The 19,200-nt window shown below is 37.0% G+C and overlaps 1 protein-coding gene across 1 annotated transcript in view; it reads right to left on the bottom strand.

The window, feature by feature from the left end:
- MOXD1 (monooxygenase DBH like 1) overlaps positions 1-19,200 on the bottom strand; it is a 95,521-nt gene that overhangs the window by 55,687 nt on the left and 20,634 nt on the right. The window contains exons 2-4 of the mRNA XM_046005909.1: positions 14,603-14,749; positions 12,815-12,982; positions 12,607-12,690 (exon numbers count right to left, since the gene is read on the bottom strand). Of these exons, the coding sequence (XP_045861865.1) occupies positions 12,607-12,690; positions 12,815-12,982; positions 14,603-14,749 (399 nt within the window). The remainder of the gene's footprint in view (positions 1-12,606; positions 12,691-12,814; positions 12,983-14,602; positions 14,750-19,200) is intronic.

Genomic DNA, 19,200 nt, shown 5'->3' with positions numbered 1-19,200 from the left:
CTGGAAAATGTCTTTCGGGGAGCTTGTAAGCAATATTTTTTTTTCAAATCTTGGGCTATCTGTAAATTATCTGTGGAGACCTTTATTAGGCTCATGGTCCAATATAATGGAAAACTGAATGATACAAACTTCTATGTAGAAACTCACATACACTGCATACATTTCAACTATAAGAACATGTAATTGACATTGACAAGGGAACAGACTTCCAGCAAACTCAAGGGTCAAATCACTCTCCAGAGACTACAGCTCTAAGGAAGAGTCCCTCATTTCCACAAGAATTGAAAGGCCATCACTCTCTTCTGAGGGAACTGCCTGCAGCTTTTCTTTAAAGAACTAAATGGTTATATGCCTATCATGCAATTAAGAGGTAGCCTCGGCTTCTATTTTGGAGACTATGACACAACTTGCCAGAGTTCTAACATTAAGCAAAACGAGCAAGTTCATGTCTGGGGATAAAGCTAACAATGGTATCATTCAAGATAAAAATCAGTGACCCCATTTAGGTACTAAAGGCCACAGTCTGCAGCCCCTTTCAGCATTTCACACTAAGGGCTTTGGTATGATTAAGGCATTCTCTGATCAGAAAATGCAGTTACCCTGACAACAAGTAACAGCCGAGTTTCTGCATTCTAATCTGACATAACTATAGGATGGATTTAAACTTGAGCCAGCAGCTGTGAATTGGCTCTAACACGAGCAGATGTCGGCTGGAGCATCGAGTAGTCCTTGCCACATGTGGGACCAGATGGAGCTTCTGCACAGACAATTGTGTAATACTTGGGAACTAAAACTCGGAAGCAAGAGTTTTACTTTTTTAGTCAATGACTGCTGTTTTCAGCAAACCTAGAATTCATGTTTTGAGGCTAAACTAGCAAAAGTGCTCATACATGTTTATTTTAAAAATATACCATCTTCAGGGGAGAGGCGGGGCGGGGAGGGATGTATACATACAGGAAACTTAAGAATAAGAGGCAAGTTAGTTAACATCCCTGGGCTCTGGTTTCCTCCTCTGTAAAATGAAGACAATAATACTACCTACTTCCTGGGTTTTCTTCTGATGATGGATGATCCATGAAGTATACAGTGCTCTCAGTAAGTGTCTTCTCATCACCTTATTTTATTGTGGTGCTTGAGCACGTGAACAGAGAGCTTTTGTCCCAGCCATCCTCACCGTATGTCCCGACCTCCCTAAGATCTATTCGGTTGTACTTTCCCCAATTATTCTTTCCATACAGCAGGAGGTGTTGTCCAGACCAGCACTCCTTTCTTTCGCCTCTACTATGTACTTTGACAGCAACGTTTGCTTGCCAGTTTCAGGGTTTCCCTGTTATTCAGGTGTGCCTCTCTTCTCCCCATCTGGGCTGGGGTAAAAGACTATGTCTTATATTGCCTTGTATCTGCTAGAAGTCACGGTACTGAGGGCTGTCCAAAGCAGGCACTCATTAGACACTCATGATTCTTCTTCGCCATTGGGAGGGTAGGGCAATGGGATATATCCCTCTGATTAAGACGTATAGTGTATCATGAACACTGATTTCTGGAACATACCACCAAGGGCCTCTCCTATCTCGCAGGACTTCCTCAGGCCAAGCTCAAAGCTGAAAGGCTATGGAGTAGTATTTACATGATCACTAATTGTTATTTACTTTGTCTTGCCTTTCCTTAATATTTAAAGTTCCACATACAACTCAGTGAGATTTCAGGGAGTAAAAAGATCTCTCCTGTTCAGTAATGGAATGCATTTAGAGCCAGCAAGGTCGCCTTCAGTACACAGTTTCTAAAGTGGGGCCATTACCTTATAAACATCAATGTATAGAGTTAACTTCAATGTATATATTTCACTAGGCCATAAATCTTTTCCCTTCGTAGAAGAAAGCATCCCTTATATCTGAATTAGTTCATGTTGAAATTTTATAATGGAAGTCAGCTGTGGTTCCAGGAAACAGCTGGTGTTTTTTCGTCTCTGCATCCACGGAGAAATATGCAATGCATCAAGGAATTACCTATCTCAAAACCATAAACTGCTTAAATCTTTTTCATGTGCAGACAACTAGCAGTGTATTTCGAGAGGTGATGTGTGCTATGTGTGCTCAGTTTTTAGGATATTTGTTGAATAAAACAGTGTATTCCCATAAAAATGTGTATTGATGCTACTGAACATGAAGGACATTTACAAGGTGTTATAAAATAGAACATAAAGACAGCAACAACCACCCACCAACATAAGGGCCCGGGCTCCATTCCTAAAGCTTCTATTCAGATGATTCATCCGAGATTATGAATCAAGAAAAACACAGTGACTCAATGAAGCAAGATTCAACCACAACGATTTTGCAATGTGAGAGTAATACTTTTCTTTATAAAATAATAATCAAACTTTCATGTGTAGAAACACACTCACTTTAAATACACCAAAAGAGGCTTGATATTTTAAAGAACACAGCTCTGCAGTCTTTTATAACTTGATTAGGATGATCTAAAACTGACCTCTGATTTATTATGAGTTTTATAAAATCAAATAGTAGATATCTCATTTATTTAAAGTGAGAGTCCACCACATATGGAACATTTTCCTGCCCATTCCTAAAGGAACCATTCATAAAAACTAGAAAAAAGCTTCATTGTTGGATCAAAAAGGAAACAATGGATGTCATTCTTTTTTGATAAGTGTGTAATTTTTACATTGAAAACAGACACCAAATTAAATTTGGCATATTATATCCTGTAGGAACACACACAAAAATTCTCTTCTTTTACAACTTTTTAGGACAACCTTTTATTACAGTTTTATAAATGTTATACAGGTATCAAGTTTATAAACTTATTTTATAAGTTTCCAGTTTTGTTAATTCTGATATTTAACTAAGGTCCTAGAATTTTATGGGCTAAAGATGGCTTAGAACAACCTCTCAGTTACACAGGTTGATAGTCTTTGAATTGTGTTATTAACAAGAATTAATCTCTTGAGACTCACCGTGGTGCCTACATATTAACTTTCCACTGACCAATGGTTAGTTCAGGTTTAGAACCCAGCTCTCAGCCTGGCTCTTAGGCCATGCTGAGATGCCAGTACTTCTAGTTCTTTCTCCAACAACATAGCTCTTCCTGATTTTAGGAAACTTTTCTCTGGGCATTTTGCTATAAATTGAATTTCCAAATTAAAGCATTGTTTCTTCCCATAAGTCCCTTTTCAGAGTGAAGGGGAATAAAATAGATCATCACCATTATTTTCACTTCTCTCCAAAGAGGACTGAACTCAGCTTAAAACAGAAGGTTATGGTCTTGTTCCCCATGATTCTTGTGCTACAAGATGTGTCCCGTAAGATTATCAGACTATTCTCTTTTCACTGAAAATTTTTTCCAATTCTTTTCTCCCTACCATCATCCCTGAGATTTAATATTCTGTGTCTTTTATAGCCATATGGATAATCTTTCACCTAATCATTTCAACTCTAGTCTCATTTAAGTGACTTCTTAAATCACAGATGACAGTTTACGTGTCATTTCCTGTTAATGAGTCTTTCCAAACCTCAAGCATGAAAACAGCAGAGTTCTGTCTGCTCAAATGTCACCCGACTAGGTCTACGTCAGATCCCAGGACCTTTGAACTAGTATCTCTGGAAGGTTCTGATGGAATTTGCTCATGTAGCCTTTGGCCTCTGCCCTGATCTCACCGGATTCAAAAGAAGCCTTGGACCTGTGGCTGGATACAAGCTGTTAGACACCTCTCACCCAAATTATTTTTCATTGCAGCATATATCAGCTAGAAGGCTTGGGTTAGTAGAATTGTAGAGAGAAAAGTCCAGTAATTTTGCTAGGAAGATCTGTGCTTGGTCTTGACTCTGCCTCACAGAATTTGTATGATAGTGTTAAGCAAGGTACTTAGGCAGCTATGCCTCAGCGTGCTCATCTGGAAAGTGGTGCTAATTCAGCTTGCCTTGTAGGAGGCTGTGAAAATCTAACAAGAAAATATATTTAAAGTAATACTTTCAATAATACCTCCCTGCTTTTACATAAAAGTAAGTAAAAAAAAATTCTTTTTACTTTTAAGTAAAATTTAAGTAAAAAAATAATACCTCCTGCATTTAAGTAAAAGTCACTCCTATCTACATATTACCATCCTTCTTCTTACACCTATTTTGCCATCAACACCTAGAATCCTACATAAGTATCTTAGTACAGATTTAGTGCTTTTGGTAAAAGTGCTGCTCGTTAACTTATTTGGCAATTCTTATAGCCAATAATTATCAATAAATGTGCTAATGCGTTTCAATATTGTTGTCCAACCTTTTAGACAACTTTTTAAAAATGTACTAGACTGGGAGTAGAGTTGGGTAGTAGAAGAACAACAAAGAAGAAGAAATATCTTTTTCCGTATGTTGAAAATGGGACTATTTAAGGCCGCAAAATGGAAGGGTAATGGGTGACTTAAGAATGTGAAAGAATATTTCCCAGAGGATATTCACCAGCTGGATTTTATCCTTACTTAGACAGGAACAGGAGGAAATGAGCTTAAATTTCATTTGGGTTAGAATAATGGGAGCGAAACTATGAAATCTAATTCCCAGGGAACCTTTTCTTCAAAATAAAATAGAAACTGACTTCCTATCATGATTTCAGTGCAGCCCTGATAAGTATGAGAAAGTACTAGATGAAGTTTGAGTCGTCGTCTCTATAATCCCCATCAAGAGAAGAAAACGAGCAATTATGAGCCTTTTATGCAACAGGTGTTTCCACTTGTATTTATTTCATCTTCACTGGAAATTATTTTTCCTACTTTCCAAGTGAAGATGTAAACTCTGAAAGTTAAGTTTGCTCAAGGTCACCAAGCTAACGAAAAGCAGAGTTAGACTATAACTCGTCCCTATCTCCAGAGCCTCTACAATGCACTGCACCAACCTGCAAGCTTTGCTCACAATGGCATTCTTAATTTCTACCCTTATTTAAAACTGACATTATGTCCAAGATTTAGATTTATTTATTTATTTACTTAGATTTATTTCACTTAGGTTATTTCCAAGATTCAGAGGCCTCTGAAATCCAGTGTAAATTGGAAATATAGGTAGTACTTATGAGCTACCTAATACAGGCCAAAGATAAAAGAACTTCATGAATATTATTTCATTTGATAATGGTAGTTATCACTTGAGACAAGAACTATTATCTCCATTTACAGATGGGAATCTAAGTTTCAAAATACATGCTAGGAGAACTCAGGCCCAAGGGACTAAAGAAAGAGGCCTTTAAAGTTCAAGGGAAGCAGTAGGGTCCTAAGCATTCTTACCCTAGCAAGCCTAGGGATGGTGAGAAGCAGCAGAATCTGCAATTCAGACCACAGGGCATCTGAACCCCAGCACATAGTTCACTTTCAGGTTTAGCAAGTCATAGATATTTAGAAGTAAAATGAGCCATTTGAAATCATTGGATCCAATCCCTTTATCTTACAGACAAGGAATTTGAGGACCAGGGCGAGGTTAAGTACTTTCTCTAAGGTCGGAAAGCTAATTAGTGACAGAGTTAGCAATAAATCACTTCCATGAAAAGACATGCTTTCAAAGTGAATTCAATTACCTTGTATTCTCAAGTGGCTATTAAGAACACCCAAGTAGCTAGACAATCTCCAATGTTTCTGTCAAGTAGATGTAACTCAAGAAGATCTAGAAAGGAACTTTGCAACACTGAACAATCTAAGACAGCAATCTTTCAAATGTGCTAATTTGAGTCAACTCCTTATTGTTAGAAGCGGAGTTCTACCCACTTTTTTTCTGTACAGAGTTATAATTTCAGCCACAGTAAATGGCCAAGTATTTTCATCTCTTCTAGTGCATAAGAGATATATAAAAGTACAGATACACTGAAATATACATATATATAAAATTATTTTGGTATTTATAAATTTTGGATGACAAATTCCTAAAGAAGAAGATTCTTAGGATTTTACAGCATAATTTCTCTAGAAGATAAAGAGTTTTCCATTTTGTCAATGGGTGACAAAATGCACAGGCGCTGGGATAATCATCGGTATTAAGAATTTAATAATCAAATATAGTGTTGCCAAGTATTTAAAAGGAATAGAAAGTATTTTCACAGAAGGCATACTTTGAAAATTAATTTCTTTCAACATACTAAATAGATCTAGTTAAATATCCAAAGATTTGCCTTTAGGAGATATGGTTAAATTGGTAAAAAGACAAAGGGAAACAGAGGTAAGCTAAAAAAGTTTAAAAGAGTTGGACGTAAATGGGTGAAAATATAACTATTCAGTCAACAGTCAATAGCAAACATCTGCTAGTCTCCAACCAAATGACGAGAAACTGAAGGCGAACACATGAAAAAAGAATGAGAACTAAAGCATAGGGTCTGTGAAAATGCATCCTGAAGACAAACAAAAATGCTATTTCCATCAGAGAAGAAAAATCACGTCAATGAAAATATATTTTGAAATATCATTTCGGGGAAAAAAGGAAGAAGATAAACTGACAAAGAAGAGATCATTCTAAGTCGTCGAGTCATGTAGTTTGACACTGAAAATTCTTACAATTTACTAAATTTAACCTAGAAGTCTTACACATTTTCAGAAATAGAAATCCTCTATCATACTTGACATTTCTGAATATGTTAATGCTGAAGCTTTCTATGTGATGGTGTCCTTTAATTTAGAAGAAAAGGAGGAGGAGAGGAAGAGGAGGGAGAAAGAGGAAGAAGGAGAACGAGGAGGGGGAGGAGGATGGGGAAGTGGAGGGAGAGGAGGAGGAAGGGAAATAAACATAATAGGGAAACTGACCAGCAATGTTTATTTAACATGGTACATAAACCCATATACTCATGCCATGTGTCTAGGACAAGAAAGTCAATTTTTGAGTGACTATTTCATGGCTATACAGTACTCTGGCCTCAAGAACATTTCATGGTCATTCAGTGTCAATTATTCTTAGATTTTCTTGTCCTAGGAAACATTCCCAAATTAAATCGTTCAGATTTATGAATGGCACAAATGGAAAAAGAACAGCAGCATCTAATATCATGTAAGGAAAAACATTCTGTTCAGTAGCAAGTATACAGCAGAGCATCTCTCTTCCTGCATCTAGTGATGAAAAGAATGAAGATAGTGTTTTGTTTATCTCAACTTCACATTTCTCTACAATGGAAAGTTTTCAAGGTTGCCTCCCTAAGTGAAAGGAGGGACAATCTGGGTTTCATTTGGAATTCTGACTGCTTAGAAAGGATTGCCTGGTTTCGGATCCCTCAGCAACCCAGAAACCAAGATGACTGACAGATTAGCAACTGAGTATTGCTAGTGATCTACTTAATTTTATTTACTTATTTAACAAACACTATGTGCCAGGCATTGTTTTAAATACATATGTTAAATTTCTTTGATTCACTTAAAAGTCATAACAACCTTATTACGTAAGAACTATTACACCCATTTTCCAGGTGAGAAAACTGAGGCACAAGGAAGTAAATAATTTGCCAGTGGTCACACAAAAATTAAAGGTAATTCTCCCTTAACACTCAGCCATAGTCAATCTTTTAGCATGACGCTCTTTCCTTTTCTGGGTCTCCTCACTAAATAGCAGTTTTCAGTGAAAAGTCATTCAGACAGCAACACTGGGGGAAAAAAAAAAAAAAGCCTGATAATAATAGCTGAGTTTGTTAGGAGTTTTCTATGTGTCAGATACAGTACCAAGTGGTAATAAAAAATTTTTAACTGCTACATAACCTTCAGTCCAAATAATCCCATAAGAAGTTACCATTAGAATTTAAATCATAAAATGTTGGTGACAAATAACTTTCCCATGGATAAATGACTAATAATGGCAAGAAGGCATCCATATCTGGCCCATCAGAGCACAGAACTCACCTACGAGACCAAAGGGCTTACTGCTGCCCTATAAGAAAGGTGGGCCTTTAAGGCGAGATGGCTACAGGATGTTGAGTCAGCCTGGCTGTTCTTTTTCCTCCTCTTTAATGTGATAGGCCATCAACAATTATTTATTAAATCAAATAAGATAGATCAAGTTTAAATGGAGGAGTTCGGAGTTCAGTTCATCTATGAGAGAATTCTCTGGCAATAAAGGTTACACACACACACATACACACACACACACAGAACAGTGTGCTAAACCAACTGATAGGCCCAGCTTCTAGCAGAACATACCCAGTTGTTACTATCAGGTGATAATGATATCACTATTGACTAAAGAGAGTAGAAAAGAATCACTTTCTCCCAAAACTTTAAATTTAAGGTAAAGTTACTTATTTGGCAAAGCTTAAATAGGGTTATATTCAAATAGGGAGATATGGGCTAGACAGTGGGTCTCATGAGAGTCACAGAAGTGGTCTCACATGAGAGGTATGGTTTTACTATAAATTGCTAAGAGTTTTCTTTGTATAATCTCCAAATCTATCTTCTAGTGTGAGATGCTGTCATCTGACAATACAAATATTGTCAAATCAAATTTAAATATTTTCCACAAAAATCAAAATACAAATTGATAAATTGGAATCACAAGTGAATTAAAGCCACCAACAATTTTTATCACAATCTCATTTCTCCTGCAGATGAAATTATTGACCTTTTTTGTTTATACTTTTAGAAATTATTTACCTCTGTTAGTTTATAATTTTAGAAAATATTTACCTTATTTCATATTTTTGGTAGCAAATGATTATTATTACATGATTAAAATTTAAATTAAAATATAATCAATATTTTTATTTTAGTCATTTATATTAAATATATTCACAAAAAGCCACTGATATATTTTATTTATCGGCTTAATTTTATAGTTATTACAACTACGAAATGTATATTGGGCAGTAGTATTTACAATCAAACTGCAATTACACACTTTTCTTTGTTTGAAATGAGAGTCCAGACAACAAAGTTGATTTCTCGCAGTATTACTATTATCGATATGTTCTTAAAACTCACTGCAAATGACACATAATATAACACAATATAAAAGCCATTTTCTTTTTTCTGAGAAAGTACGTTTTGTTTTTTGTATCAGAGAACTCAGGCTTTTTGATCCAGTGATTTGTGGGACATAAAATAAGGAATAAAGACAAGCACCTAGCTCATGGCTTTTCAAAACATAGGAGTCTTTGAGTCTGTGAAAAGAAGATACAATTTTCTTAAATTACTAGAAATCATCTCTGCTAAAGGAAAGACAATGGAAGTTAGGTAATTTCTCAAGGTAAGTATTAAATTTATGAATTCTACTGTAGAAATGTATTAAAATTTTATTGTAAACTGGCATACGCCACAAATTAAAACTTTTTAAAGAATGTCTCCAAACATGTAGAACCTGAATTATTTTTATAATCTTTATTTTTAAAGATTTGTTTATTTATTTGAGCGAGAGAGAGAGAGAGAGAGAAGGAGAGAGAGAGCCAGCTGGGGAAGGGGCAGAGGGAGAGAAAGAAGCATCAATCCAACTGCCCTGCCCGCTGAGCTGGACCCTGAGGCAGGGCTCATTCCAGGAACCTGAGATCAGGATCTGAGCCAAAATCAGTCACTTAACCAAGTGAACCACCCAGGTGTCCCTATTTCTACAACCTAAATATTTTGGATTTATTTTCTAACTAAAGCTTTCTCTTCTCTTTTTGGGTTTTTTTTTCCTTTTTAAGACTTTATTTTTTTTTTTTTTAAAGATTTTATTTATTTATTTGACAGACAGAGATCACAAGTAGGCAGAGAGGCAGGCAGAGAGAAAGGGAAGCAGGTTCCCTGCCGAGCAGAGAGCCTGATGCAGGGCTCCATCCCAGGACCCTGGGATCATGACCTGAGCCGAAGGCAGAGGCTTTAACCCACTGAGCCACCCAGGCGCCCCAAGACTTTATTTTTAGTAATCTCTTCACCCAACATGGAGCTCGAATTCACAACCTAGAAGTCAGAAGTCACATTCTCCTCCGACTGAGCCAGCCAGGCACCCCTTCTCTTTTTGTATACCTTACTTAAGTTCATTTCTAAGTAAAATGTTTCATAATACTTAACAACCTTTAAAATGTTTTAGGGTTTAACAAGCTCAGGAACCTATTCTATAAATGGTATTCTTAAGTAATAACAGAATTTTAAGTTCCAGCCACCAACCCTCTGCCCCTGCAGCACCCAAATTTTGTATAACCACTCCTCTCTCCCTCAAACCCCCTTTCTAGGAGTAAAGAACTTTCATCATCTTATAGAACTCCAGATACTTAATACATGCCCACATATCTGAGTATTACTATGATAACCACGAGATGGAAAATTCTTTGATGGGATACCGAGAAAGTGTCCTACTTAGAGAGTTGGAAGATATACTGACTCCCCTTAAGAGCAAATTCGTTTTTCATTCAACTGAATTATTAGCATTAATAACAACTAAGAGGGGCACCTGGGTGGCTCAATGGGTTAAGTCTCTGCCTTCAGCTCAGGTCATGATCTCAGGGTCCTGGAATCGAGCCCTACATCGGGCTCTCTGCTCAGCAGGGAGCCTGCTTCCCTCTTCCCCCCACCTGCCTCTTTGCCTACTTGTGATTTCTCTCTCTGTCAAATAAATAAATAAAATCTTAAAAAAAAAATAACAACTGAGAATAAAAATGCATTGATGGGGGCACCTGAGTGGTTCAGTGGGTTAAGTGCCTGCCTTCAGCTCAGGTCATGATACCAGAGTCCTGGGATCAAGCCCCACATCGGGCTCCCTGCTCAGCAGAGAGCCTGTTTCTCCCTCTCCCTCCTGCTTGTGCTCTCTCTCTGTCAAATAAAAAAATCTTTTTAAAAAAATGCATTGATACAAGTAATTAAGGACTTCATATCCTATCAATTAACATTTGCTGAAAAATGAATCAGGGACCCATTTTATGAAACATTTGCTTTCATTTCTGACCCTGTAGTTTTTTACATTTGTCCCTTAAGCTGAGTTCCCATTAAATTTACTGCAAATGACACACAGTACAATAGGACACAAAGTACATATAAATATACCATTCTCTTTTCCTCTACTATGCCAGTGAAGAGAAAGGCTCTTCACTGGCATAATACTGGCCTTGGGCACAGAATTAAGGCACATGGAAGAAACAGAAAATAATATTGCACAGAAATAAGTGTCTCATTTGAAGTCTCATTGTTAGTAAGTCTTCCAATTGCAAAAATACTCCACAAATATTTAGGACTACTTAGTAATTCAATAAACATTCCTTCAACCTACCCCTCATGTCTCTGTAAGTAGTTATGAATCATATGTACAAATAAAAGGCAGCTCTGTGCCTCTGGACAAATATATTAGAAATTAACAAATTTAAGTCGCTTTATAGAATGTACTCAGTGTTTCCATTTCTGCCAAAATGTTTTGAGGTTAGCAGGGACAGTGCTACGATGGATGACCCTTTACAGACGAAGAAGCCAGGGTATTACCCCAGGGCTACTTACCTGAGAGCACAAATTTAGTTCAAGAAACAACCTGTGAGTTGAGCCCATATACTTCTTTCTGGATTCTAGGATCTACAGGTTTGCTCCTTTCTCACATCCACACTGCTTTGTTACATGGTCTGGGGGCTGGGGAAAAGTGGGTGATGTCGGCCTTCTGAATGTTTAGAGCATTTGTGTGCACGACTGAATTCTATGTTCTTCTTTCCTGTGTCTAGGACACTTCTCCCAGGTTCTCTGAATGCATGGGTTATATATTCAGCCTCTGTGGAACTACAAAACACTTTCTAGCACAGAGCCAAGGATGTGTAATCCCTCAAAAATACTTATTCATTCACTAACTAGATGCAAAAGTTTTGGGAGACTATTCCTGGTAGAGGTGGGAGGAAATTATAGGCCACAGGCAAAGAATTCTTACCCAATTCTGAATTTTTTAATGTTGTGGGAATCCACTCATTTTCCTGTTTTCAAAAAAAAATCACTATGAAAAACATTTTTTTTTAACAATATCCAATATTTACAATGAGGCAGACATTTTCAAACAATTTTGGTGGGGAATGTAATCTTCCTGCATATAATTTATTGATATGCAAATGTATTATTTAAATGGAAACTCCAGCAATTCCAACTGTACAGTGTTGCCTAAGAAATAACCAGTGTTGGGGTGCCTGGGTGGCTCAGTCGGTTAAGCGCCTGACTCTTGATTTTGACTCAGATCATGATCTCTGGGTTGAGAGACTGAGCCTCCCCACCCCTGTCAGGCTCCCCACCGAGCATGGAGTTCTGCTTGAGATTCTTCCCCCTCAATCCTTTCCTTCCCCCTCTACTCCTCCCTGCCCTACCCTATGTGCCCATGTGCACACACTCTATCTCTAAAATAAATAAATAAAAAAAATCTTTTTTATAAAAGAAAAGAGAAATAACTAGCAGTGTTCAAATGCATCCCTCAACTTTTACCTTAAAACCTAAAATTTGGAGACAAAAAACAAAATCCTGGCTACAATCCAAGATTTCTCTCTAAATTCAGTGGCTCCTAAGACAGGGTGTGAGTCAGATAAGCCAGTTCTTTTTTCTTGAAATAACTTTCACATACTTGAAAATCATTTCAATTTTTTTTGTCATTTTCATTTTAACAACAATTTCTCCTCCATTCATACATATTAAATTTAGCCTGTGATTGAGTCACATACCTTTATTACATGATGCTTTTCTTGGAACACAGGAATCTTAAACATTTGGCACCAATAGGTCGTACCTTTGTTTGGGATGGGGACCTGTCTTAATAAAAAGGGGAAGGGAAAACAAAGTCACACTATTAAACACAGCAGTGTAAGTTAAAAACTCTTACACGATTTCAATAAACCCACCCTTCCAGACATAAAACCTGAAAAAACTTACGTCCTGATTCACCAGGTCAAAGTATGGTATGACTGTAGATAACACGTTGGTTTTCTCAGGATTCAATAGCCGTAGACTCTTGGTGCCACGATTGGAGTCATGGTACTTGGGGCCGGCTTCTCCCACATCTTCATGGTGGTACGCCCAGATCACTCTCACAGTGCTCTCCTAGGGATCACACAGGGGCATCATTATGTCTCATGAGAGCCCTGTCCTTACCACTGAACTGAGTTTAGAGAACTCTATTGGAAGCCAGATAGAGACGTGAAGAAAAGAGAATAATGACATTTGGAGTCCTCAGTATGGTCTCTAGGATTGTCAATTTGATTAAGTCATTAAGTTTCCAAATAGACGACTTTCTTTTTGGAAGAAACAGTCTCTCTCAGCACGCAAGATTATGTCTTCTGAGAGAGCAAAGAACGACGGACTCCGTGGTTATCCTTTCTCTCACATGACAACAGTAAATAATCCTCACACTAGGTCTGCAAACTAGCAACTCGTAGTTACCAAGCAAATACTCCTGTTCAGATGCAAAATTCTATAAAATTAAAACCTGTTTTAATGCCTTGCAACATTTTAGGGAAAATAAACAGAATGAAAATTAAAACGACTTTCCAGATCAGTACCTTTATGCTCATAATATATTTTTCCCAGGCACTAGCCCGGTCATGTGTATGACTTGACAGAAAGTGCAAACACAGGAGGAATTTCTGATTTGGGGTTTATTATCCTAGAGTCTAGCTTTAGTCATTTATGAATCCTGGGAATTTCCAAGGGACTAGGGTGTCCCAATGAGGGAAAGTACTGTAAGGTGAAATTGGTTTCCATTTAGCAAACAAGAGATTGCCCAAAGGGTGCTGGAGCAGGGAGGGGGAGGGCTTGCTGAGGTATGAAGAAATTGTTCAGTCCTCCCACAGATAAAGGCATCTTTGCCAGATCTTTGTAATAAGAACTTTGAAAATAAACAATAAAGCAAAAGCTATTCATTTTAAAAGCTATATTCTTTCTTAATATGTCAAATGACTATAATTATTTTTCCAATTAAGGTATAATTGCACTGTATATTACATAAAAAGTGATCCATGTCTTTGCATGTGTTCTTTTTCTTCCTCTTTGACTCTTTACGCTGAATGTTAATCAAAACTGTTTCAGATTTTTACATTCCCATTTTTGAAGTTTTATCAAATAAAAAAGATAATTTGATTGATCTATACAAAATGAAATCGATCCAAGAAATTCATGAAACTTCCTAAGTACCACATGAATTATATACTGTCTAAATATTTAATTTGCATATTCATAAAGATATTAATGTTTGCATGAAGTCTGACAATAAAAAATCTTGTATAACATGTCGGTAGGCAATTTTAATCAATCTGCTATTCATCTCGATTTTAGAAATTTACAAAAATGAACCAGTCACAAATCAGGTGAATTATACCCTGATATTCAGTATCATCATCCCCTCTTGTGTAATACATTTTTTTCCAAACTTTATCTGTGGATTCTCCAACTTGATATAGAAAAAGCTAGAACTCTTACAGATAAAATCATACTCACTTTAAATGGCCCTTCAAAATGTGAGATTCACACAAAAATTGCCTTTCTTCAAATGTATAGTCTTAGATTTTCTGTGGCTTCTAAAAAGATTTCAAAGGTACTCTAAAACAGACTGTGTGACTTTTTTTGCAAAGGTTATTTTTAATATTTGTTCCTTTTATTCTACAGTGTTTCACAACCGTAGATGTACAGTATCTTCATGCATGCATTCTCACATAGGCTCCGTACCGTTATACTCTTGTCATTTATGTCACATGTATGCAGCTCTCTGGTAAACTCAATTACTGTGTGGGTGCTATTTTCCATGGCATAGTCCAGGTGGTAATCTTGTTGCTTATCTTTTTTCAACTCTCTATTTGCATTGGTAAAATAATCCTGTGGAAAATATGGAAAAGAAAAATTAGGACATCCCAGATTCAGAGTGAAAAGAATTTAGATTAGGAATATTTATAGGACCTTAAAAAAGTGATTTGGGGCTAGCTTATTACAAAGTCCTGTATCTACAGTCATTTCTAAAGTCCTGGGAATTTTCAAGGAGCTGGAGTATCCCCACTAGGAAATCAGTTCTCTATGAAACTGAACCATATTTGAACCTTGGGCACTCTGGGGAAATGTGATATGGACTTATAGTATCATAGAGCATTAAAAGAGATGGAGTAAACAGACATCAAAGATCACCTAGTACTTTTCCTTCATTATACAAATGAAAAGAGGAGCTTCCACACTGTGAAACAGCTTGCTCCAAAGTGAATTGACTCGTTTGGGACAAAGATAGAACCAACCCATGTAGAACCAACCCAAGGAAAGCCCTTTACCACTGTTACCCGAGGTGGGGCTTCCCTTCACCGCTCCTAAAAACAAAGAGGCCCCAGCTGAGGATATAGGTCATTTTGGTATGTGCTGTAATACCCAATGCTCATTAAAATGAAATGCAGTGGAAAAGAATGGAAAGAAATTAAACTCATTGAATTACAAAATATTGAAAAACTGGGGAAATTTTGTTTTTATGGATTAGCGATGATTTTTGTACTAAGCTTGATCAGTGGTATGCAGATCACTTTTGGGAGGCAGACTAAAGCAATGGAGAGGTCATTGGCTTTGAAATCAAATGGCAAGAACCTGACCCCTGGCTCTACCCTAAATAGCCTCGGAGAGTTGTTGAAGTCAAACTCTGTGAGCTTTTGTTCTAACATTAGTGAAATGGGGATAATGCATACTTATTTTATGGATTTTGAAAGATAAAGAAATGAGGGGAAATTGCCTACAATGGATTATATTGCCCATTTAATGCTAATTTCCTTTCCCCTTTTCCAATGCAATTTGGTTTTCATCCAAAATATTTCCCTAAATCATATACCATTTACTTACTATATTTTACCATTTGCCTACTATCTTACCACTTGGCCCTTACTAATATATTACTGTATTATAAAACTCATGGTGCTAGTTCTCATCACTTATAGAAGACACCAAGTTGGCCTTAATTGTACTGGCCTTTCTGTGCTTGAGAATATTTTATTTTTAACAAGCCATAAATGGCTGATTTCAAAAATGCATGCTGAAACATAATTACAGGTTTTTTTTACTAACATTAAAATTGCATTTGAAGGGCATCTTGGTTCTTTCCACAGTTTGGCGACCGTAGCCATTGCTGCAATAAACATTGGGGTACAAATGGCCCTTCTTTTCACTACATCTGTATCTTTGGGGTAAATACCCAGCAGTGCAATTGCAGGGTCATAGGGAAGCTCTATTTTTAATTTCTTCAGGAATCTCCACACTGTTCTCCAAAGTGGCTGCACTAACTTGCATTCCCACCAACAGTGTAAGAGGGTTCCTCTTTCTCCACATCCTCTCCAACACACGTTGTTTCCTGTCTTGCTAATTTTGGCCATTCTAACTGGTGTCAGGTGGTATCTCAATGTGGTTTTAATTTGAATCTCCCTGATGGCTAGTGATGATGAACATTTTTTCATGTGTCTGATAGCCATTTGTATGTCTTCGTTGGAGAAGTGTCTGTTCATATCTTCTGCCCATTTTTTGATATGATTATCTGTTTTGTGTGTGTTGAGTTTGAGAAGTTCTTTATAGATCCTGGATATCAACCTTTTGTCTGTACTGTCATTTGCAAATATCTTCTCCCATTCCGTGGGTTGCCTCTTTGTTTTGTTGACTGTTTCCTTTGCTGTGCAGAAGCTTTTGATCTTGATGAAGTCCCAAAAGTTCATTTTTGCTTTTGTTTCCTTGGCCTTTGGAGACATATCTTGAAAGAAGTTGCTGTGGCTGATATCGAAGAGGTTACTGCCTATGTTCTCCTCTAGGATTCTGATAGATTCCTGTCTCACGTTGAGGTCTTTTATCCATTTCGAGTTTATCTTTGTGTACGGTGTAAGAGAATGGTCGAGTTTCATTCTTCTACATATCGCTGTCCAGTTTTCCCAGCACCATTTATTGAAGAGACTGTCTTTTTTCCATTGAATATTTTTTCCTGTTTTGTCGAAGATTATTTGACCATAGAGTTGAGGGTCCATATCTGGGCTCTCCACTCTGTTCCACTGGTCTGTGTGGAAAGAACCAAGATGCCCTTCAACGGATGAATGGATAAGGAAGATGTGGTCCATATACACAATGGAGTATTATGCCTCCATCAGAAAGGACGAATACCCAACTTTTGTAGCAACATGGACGGGACTGGAAGAAATTATGCTGAGCGAAATAAGTCAAGCAGAGAGAGTCAAGTATCATATGGTCTCACTTATTTGTGGAGCATAACAAATAACATGGAGGACATGGGGAGATGGAGAGGAGAGGGAGTCGAGGGAAACTGGAAGGGGAGATGAACCATGAGAGACTATGGACTCTGAAAAACAACTAGAGGGTTATGAAGGGGCGGCGGGGGAATGGGGGGGTTGGGAGGTTGAGGGATCAGGTGGTGGGTAATGAGGAGGGCACGTACTGCATGGAGCACTGGGTGTGATGCCAAAACAATGAACACTGTTATGCTGTAAATAAACAAATAAAAATAAAAAGAAAAAAAAATAGAATTAATATAGTTTGGATAAAAAAAAAAAAAGACTCAGGAAAATAATTGCGATCAGAATCTAAGTCTTCTGAGTCTTTTTGAAACTAAACCGTGAAGTACTAGTTGCACATCTACCGTGAGTCAGATACTGTCCCCAAAGTTATTTGTGGAATTTCATTCAGAATATCAGTTATGTCAATTCAATTCATTTCAATTTCAATCTGGTATCTGGTTGTTGAAGTCATGATTCAGAAAGGTTAAAAGACTGATCCACAGTCAGAACAACTAAGTGGTAATTCCAGGGATCAAACTAGAATTTTCCAATTTCAAGTTTGGCAATCTTTCTGCTAAAGCAGAGCTTTCCTTTCAGTTATACGTCTATCCTTTACAAAGATAAATAGACCGGCTAAAGGGTGAATTTATAAAACACATCAGATTCTCTTGCTGTGATTTGCTTTCTGAGAGGTCACCGGAATCAATACTGTGTGAATTATATGCCTGTTTATTTAGATTGCTAAAAAGACCTGGATTTTTACAAAGTACTGTCAGGGGATTAATATGCATTATAACAGAAAGCGTTAAGGATTCATGGCTATGGTAACAGAAAAATAAAAATAAACTTAAAAAAATCATGAACCTAATATTTCATATTCATGAAATGAATATTTATTTATTTCATTTTTCCTCATTCATGTAAACTACATGACTCTGGCATATATGAAAAATAAAAATATTAGAGACATAATATGTGATCATTCTTTAAGCAGATATTTTGACTTGAGGGCTTAAATTTTATGTTATTCTTCCTTTTTGAGATTGTTTTCCCTGTTAATAGGTTTGTTGTTTTGCCCTTTAATTATGTATTGTATTATTAGTATACCATTAAAGAGATTTGTAAGAAAAAAAAAATTGCATTTGAAGAAATGATCACTATGCTTAGATAAATAAATAAATAAATAAAGTACACCAGAAAAAAAAACCTTAAATGGTAAATGTCTCACTCAAATGGATGGCATCTGGCATTTTTATTCTTAGTAACTTTTTGAGGTAGCTATCAAGTATGTGTAAATTTGACATCCCAATATTTGCTCAAACCCATTGTCAGTGATGCACAGAGCCTAACTAACCCTTTTTCACCCTCTCCGCAACTACAACTCACTGAGCACACCCCCCACACACGGCCTGGTTTAAGCCTGTATTATTACGTGCACACACATTAACTCATTTCCACCTTCACATCAGGTCTATGAGATAAAACTAGTTTCCTCTTTCCCAGACAAAGACACGAAAGCATAAGAAGGTCAAGCATCTTGCTCAGGATCACGCAGTTGGTAAACTGAAAAGCCAGTATTCAAAGCCAGACTGTCTGACTCAAGTCTGTATCCTTCTCCACTGTTACACGCTGTAGTGGCTGCTGCTGTGAAGTCTACAGAAAATACCTACATTAAGGTTTTTTTGATTGTTTGTTTTTACATGAAACGTTACTTTGTTGTTGCTAAAGTTGGGGGCTGTCAAAATATTTATTCTGAGAACCAGTTGTAACTGTGAAAACAATTCAAACGAAATATTCCTGTCATATTGTGATCTTCCCACTTTTGATCACACAGATTTTCAATTTGTGGGTGAAATACCAATGTCCAGAGACAGTGAGGGATTCGGATAAACGGAACCTTCATACTGAGTTCACATTTCATGACATAACTCAAGCAGTCACGGTTTTTGCAAACAAAAAGAACACGAAACAAAATGCAATGAAGAGTAGAATAATTATCCTAGTCTTGCAAATATGTTTCCAAACCCATTA

This window comes from Meles meles, chromosome 5 (genome assembly GCF_922984935.1).
Source record: "Meles meles chromosome 5, mMelMel3.1 paternal haplotype, whole genome shotgun sequence".
In the NCBI taxonomy this organism is placed as follows: Eukaryota; Metazoa; Chordata; class Mammalia; order Carnivora; family Mustelidae; genus Meles; species Meles meles.
Note: the sequence above shows the minus strand (reverse complement) of the source record. Positions and strands in the feature narration are given on the sequence as shown.